The 6,208-nt window shown below is 41.1% G+C and overlaps 1 protein-coding gene across 1 annotated transcript; it reads right to left on the bottom strand.

Annotated features, from left to right (window-relative positions):
- Positions 1-2,337: 2,337 nt before the first annotated feature.
- On the bottom strand, positions 2,338-5,966 carry LOC125516388 (2'-deoxymugineic-acid 2'-dioxygenase-like). Its single transcript, XM_048681856.2, has 2 exons — positions 5,766-5,966; positions 2,338-3,371 (listed from the first exon to the last, which is right to left on the bottom strand). The coding sequence occupies exons 1-2, from the start codon at positions 5,949-5,951 to the stop codon at positions 2,487-2,489; spliced, it is 1,071 nt and encodes a 356-aa protein (XP_048537813.1). The 5' UTR covers positions 5,952-5,966; the 3' UTR covers positions 2,338-2,486.
- Between the last annotated feature and the right edge of the window lie 242 nt (positions 5,967-6,208).

The raw sequence follows: 6,208 nt of genomic DNA, 5'->3' as shown, positions 1-6,208 counted from the left end.
CATCGTGTTCCACTTTGTCGTTGGAAGATCAAAGCAGATGACAGATGTTTTTTTTTGAGTGCGGCGATGATGGATGAATGAATCTATTCTCTAAAATGCATGAAATCTTTAAAAGAGCTTATATTTAATGACGGAGGGAGTATATGTCTTGACTATCTTGGCTTAAAAGAGCTTATATTTGATCTCAAAAAAGAGCTTATATTTAGTGACGGAGGGAGTATATGTCTTGACTATCTTGGCACACAATCATTATGTACTCTAGGGATGTAAATGACAAATAAACGGATCTGCAAGACTTGTTTAGTTAGCTTTATCTAGTTTGATAGTTTATTTTCTCATCGGGACTTGGTTTACATCCCTCTGTTGTTACTTGTTATGCATATTAGTTTTGTCTTAAGTCAAATTTGATAAAATTTACTCCCTCCTTCCATCTATATAGGGCCTAATGCGTTTTTCGAGGCTAACTTTGACCAAATATTAGAGCAATAATATATGACATGCAACTTACAGAAAGTACACCGTTAAATTCATGTGTGAAAGGAGCTTTCAATGATATAATTTTCACATTGTGCATGTCATGTACTATTAATCTTGTCAATAGTCAAAGGCGGTCTTAAAAAATGCATTACGCCCTATATAGATGGAAGGAGGGAGTATATAAAACAATACGTACATTTACGACATGTATATGTGTTGTGAAAATATATTCAATGATGAATGTAATGATATTTATTTGTTATTGTAGATGTTATTTTTTTATAAACTTTGTCGGAATTTATAATGTTTGATTTACGACAAAGCTAAAAACGGAGGGAGTACATCTAAAGCTAAAACATATTTTTTTGAGCAAAAAGCAAAAACAGACAAATCCCTACTACTAGTACAAGACCTTTGAAAGAGGCAGTGTTCCTGCCAAAACATCAAACTAAGGCTCTAATAGCAACTTTGGCAATAGAAAATTCTGAAATTTTTTAACACATTCACACAACATCAAAGTATATTGTTACAAAATTTTAAACAAAACAAAAAATGATAAATTCGACAATGAATAGTACATAACATACATTAAGCTTTAGATTTGGCTCATTACCACATTGATGTATTATCACATTGATGTCAAATATGTCATTTTTATATTTGAGCAACGTTTCAAATTTTGATATGAAAATTTGTGATAACATATATTGATGTTGGGTTAATGTGCGAGATTTTTTCCAGGGTTTTTTAAATAATTTAAATGCGCTACGACATCCGGTGCACCAATAGCACCACAAGGGTGAGTATACCATGTACATTCCCCAAATGGCTAGCTGGACTTGTAACAATACTTGTATCAAATTGAAAAATCAAGTTCTTTCCACAAAGGGTGTGGCTAGGTCCTAGTTGATTGAGACTTAACCAAGTCTCAGTCAAGTGACATACTCCCTCCATCCGTAAATAAGTGTAGTTCTAGCTTTTGTCCTAAGTCAAAGTTTTTAAAATTTCGACCAACTTTATAGGGAAAAGTAGCAACATTTATGGCACTAAATCAGTATCACTAGATCCATTTTGAAATGTACTTTCATAATATACCAATTTGATGTCATATACTCCTATGTCACTACTCTCTTCTATAAAGTTGGTCAAAATTTAAAAGTTTTGACTTAGGACAAAAGGAAGATGTACACTTATTCGCGGACGGAGGAAGTAGTATATAAGAAGAAAAACGAAAAACTAAAAAGTTTTCCTTTTTTTTACGGATCTCAATGCAAGATCAAACGAATATAGCATCTACTGAGACATAACCAAGTCTTAGTCGACCGGGACTTAGCAAAACTGTTCCACAAATATGAAACAAGGTGTGCATGTATATAACCTCGTCTTAAGTAGAAATCAACATTTTCTTTGAAACATAAAATGGTTGTGTTGGATGACTATCAGTGCAAGCACATGTTTTCGGTTTGCCCTATTTACTACTCCCTCTGTTCCTAAATATTTGTCTTTCTAAAGATTTCAACAAGTGACTACATACGGAGCAAAATGAGTGAATCTACACTCTAAATATGTCTATATACATCTGTATGTGGTAGTCCATTTGAAATCTCTAAAAAAAAACAAATATTTAGGAACGGAGGAAGTAGCTTGGAAATATATGTTTTCTTGATATGGAAAGTAGTTGTAGTTATTGCATGATTTAGAATCATGATGTGCCACCAGTTTATAAACCCGTCAAAACACGCGGGCTCCTTAACAAGAATACCAAAGTTTTGTTTAGAAAAAGGGAGTAAGCAAGTAGTAAGTACAAAAACAATCACGATGTGAAATCACATTTCTTACATTATGTACGTGTATGCCACATGCCTTTTACCAGTATATTCCATCTGAATTGTTTCTTACCAGTTTGGATCCAAACAGATACATAGAGTACACACATTTCATGACTTCATGTCATGGTACACACTCATAGTAAGTACATTATCATATCATCACAATGATGTTGCTTTTGGTTAATGTACTCTTCTTCCTTCATTAGTAGTATCCATACCCATGTACCATGATGATGCTTGATATGGTGAGATCTTTAAGGCCTCCTCGACGCTCTCTTTGCACGCGCCGAGTGTCTTGTAGACGTGCATGAAGTCGCGGAACGCGACGCTCCGGTACCTCGCCGGCCTGCCCTCGCCGACGAGCTCCTTGGCGGGCCCCACCACACAGTCCATGGTCGGCATGATGGTGGCAGCCACCGAGGTCCTCCCCACGACGGCGTTGGCCACGGTCCGGCGCTCCACGCTCCGGAGCGCCCCGTTGGTGGCGATCTCCAGCTGGTGGCCGAAGCTGATGCCGAGCGCTCCCGGTATGGGCTCGACGTCGACCCAATCGCCATTGTACAGCACCTGCAGACCACGCACGTACCCGGGCTGGAGCAGCACGGTGATGAGGTTCCAGTCATAGCGCGGCGGCAGGCCGAGGGTGAGGCCCGGGTCCGCGCACGGCGGGTAGTGGCTCGCGTCGACGATCACGTCGCCGCCGGTGAGGCCGCCCTCGAAGTAGTCCGGCCGGAGCCCGACGCCCTCGCAGAGGAGACGGAGGAGCTCCATCGCGATGCTGCGAGCGGGGACGATGAAGTTCTCGAGGGCGGGGCGGAGCCCGGCGGGCTTCTCGGGCCAGGCGGGCTTGGTGCGCTCGACGGGGTGGCAAGCGAGATGGAGGCAATGGCATGAGTAGCTCTCACCGGCGGCGGACCTGTACATGGTGCTGGAGAAGAGCCGGTTGGTCTGCCCGGTGTCCTCCGAGTACAGTGTTGCCTTGTCCGTTGTCGGGAGGCGGAAGAAGTCGCCGCACGCCATCTCCATCTCCCTCATTGTACGCTCTGGCATGCCATGGTTGATCACCTACACGTTTGGCATGTTCATTATCTTACTGAACTCAGATAAGTTCGAAGTTTGGTGTCATAATATTATTGAATTTGTTCAAGATAATTTGATCCTTGCATTTAATTCACCCTCGCTTTCCTCTTACGTTGCGGAGTATGAGTAGCATTTGATCCAAGCCGTCGTCCATTCATGAGGGCAAATTTGTCCATAAGAACTCGCAAAAAAAATGACCATAAGAATTAACTATGACAAGTTTTGGTTGCTTGTTATAAACGAGAGCTTGTACGATCTTTCCGGTTCAATCAATGATTACTAGAACACAATTTTACTATTTCATACTAGCTCCGTCCTAAAATAAGTACAATGACACTTATTTTGAGACGGAGGGAGTACTACACATAACCCCTGTTCAAGAATTCATCCCATTAACCAGTTAACTTGTCGATTAGTCCCTACTCGTAGGGTCACAGAGTATCCGATAAACTGATAAATCAACCGATTAATTGATTGAATGATCGATTAACGTGCCGATAAGCTTATTAATCCCTTGCTCGCCAGCCAACCGAACAGCTAATTTTCTCAACAATGCACATAACAAATGGTATGGTACTATGCTTCTCAATCACATTAGTGTCGGCAAGCTCTAAGTTCACATGCTAGAGGAATGTATAAGAACTTAACTTTAGCAACAAATAAGAACTCCATCTTTTAGCAATAAAATATGTACTATATACATTGTTTTACTTTTGATTCTATATATGTATGTTCGTATTTGCTATGGTCCCTCCATGCCAAATAAATAAATAAATAAATGAAAGAGATAAAATAAATAAATAAATGAAAGAGATAATGGTACAATGTTAAAATAGTAGTATTATGTGATCCTAAGAGAGATAATAAATAGAAGAAAATCTAAGTTAGGAAGGCAACAAATTAACTTTTTTCGCGAGGTAAATACATTAATGATGCCTGAACTTGTCATCGATGTTCACTTTAGTGTCTGAACTTAAAAAATACGCCAAACTGGTTTTAAAACTTGATACTAATGTGCAAATACGGTGCTAATTAATGTATCGACGTGGAATCGTATATGGCTAACATGGCACTGACATGACATGGGGCCCATTTGTAGGTACAAAACAGAATTACTTAAGTACTATATGACCCTATGACTAGTGCGCCGCCTGTCAGTAATTAGTAAGAAAATTAACATAAAAATGTACTGGACGGGCATCAAAGCTGCGACCTGACGCTTGGGGAAAATTTCGCTCATCATTCCACCAAACATATTTCCATTTCAATGTCAGCCCCTCATACTTAATGTATTTGAACCAAAAACTCTTGTATACATAAATGGGTTGCGGCCGGTGGCCCATTTATCGTACATTATTTTTTAATTAAAAAATATGTCAATAATAATATTAATAATAAAACCTAGATTTGGTAGTATTCATGTGTAATTAATAATTACTCTATGCTACACAAATATCCGTGTGCACACAATAAATATAGAGGTATGTAATAAAATATATTACATTAGTACATCGAGGTGTCAGGCTGCTGGATCGATCCCTGTCAAGCGAATTTTCCATTTTATTTTTGCTAAGGTACTAACAGGAGGGCTAGTCATAGAGACATATAGTATTCAAGTAATTATATTTCATAGTTATAAGTGGACCCCATGCCATGTTTGTGCCACATCAGCATATATGGTGCCACCTCGACGCACTTTACGTCCCCGTGCCAAGTTTTAGAATCAGTTTGGCGTATTTTTCAAGTTCAAACACTAAACTGAACATCCGTGGCAAGTTGAAGCACCACGGTTGTATTTACCTCTTTTCGCGGGTGATCTTCATGTCTGTGGCGACTTCATCAACCTTAAGATGTTGTGTAGACTCAGTATCTCGAAAGTGCTCATAGAAGTAAGGTATCCGTGCGTGCGTGCCTTCATAGGGTTGAGAATATGTGCGTATGTGTGAGCATCTATAATTATATTGTGTTAAAAAACTCTTGCATTGCTATTTGTATATGCTTTTTCTTTAATAAAAGCATTGGCTTCGTTAATTGTAGGGAGCGCCAAGTCTGTATTAGCCTTGCGTACGTGTTGTCAGCCGTGAATTACCTGCAAAAGGGTACCAACAGTATTATTAGCCTTTTGAACTGTGACGTCCAAAAAAAAAGCCTTTTCAATGGCGACAGTTATGTTCTCATCGACTATAAAAGTACGGTGGCACTTCGTCAATTTTAAGATAATGTGCCAAATCAGTTCTCAAAGGTACTCATAGGCTACAATATACGTATATACATTTATAGAAGTAGTGTATGTGTATATATGAGCGTCTGCGTTTATGCCCTGTTAAAAAAAACTGCGATAACTTGGGCAGAAGTATCTTGCCGGATAAATGTACGTACCTGGAAGAAGCCGATCTCCTTCCCGGCGTGGAGCACGGCGGCATGGCGGACCTCGTCGCGGCCGCGGGAGAGGTCGATGACGGGCAGCGACACCAGCGTCGGGGACGCCGCTGCCAGCCGCATGAGGAACCGCTCCGGGACCGCACCCTGCGACGACGACTCCGCGGACCACCGCAGCTTCTCCATGGCCTGCCACCAGCCCACGAGCTAGCTCCGGGGAGTTCCAATGCATGGAGGGCGCCATTTATAAGCTTCTGATCGAGCTGGATTTTCCATGGCGGGACGCAACGTCTCGCTCCCCTCCGCTGACCTCGCTGCTGTGCATGTCGCACGCGTGTTGGCAGCCGTTTCCGCCATTGCCGGGTTGCTTCCGAGACGGGGGCGCTTTCATCCTCTATGAGAACTGGCAATTGTGCCATTGCTGGTAACCTAACGGCATGGAT

Source organism: Triticum urartu, chromosome 6A (genome assembly GCF_056163025.1).
Source record: "Triticum urartu cultivar PI428250 chromosome 6A, HENAU_Tu73, whole genome shotgun sequence".
In the NCBI taxonomy this organism is placed as follows: domain Eukaryota; kingdom Viridiplantae; phylum Streptophyta; class Magnoliopsida; order Poales; family Poaceae; genus Triticum; species Triticum urartu.
The sequence above is the reverse complement of the archived record's forward strand: the minus strand, read 5'-3'. Positions and strand labels throughout refer to the sequence as shown.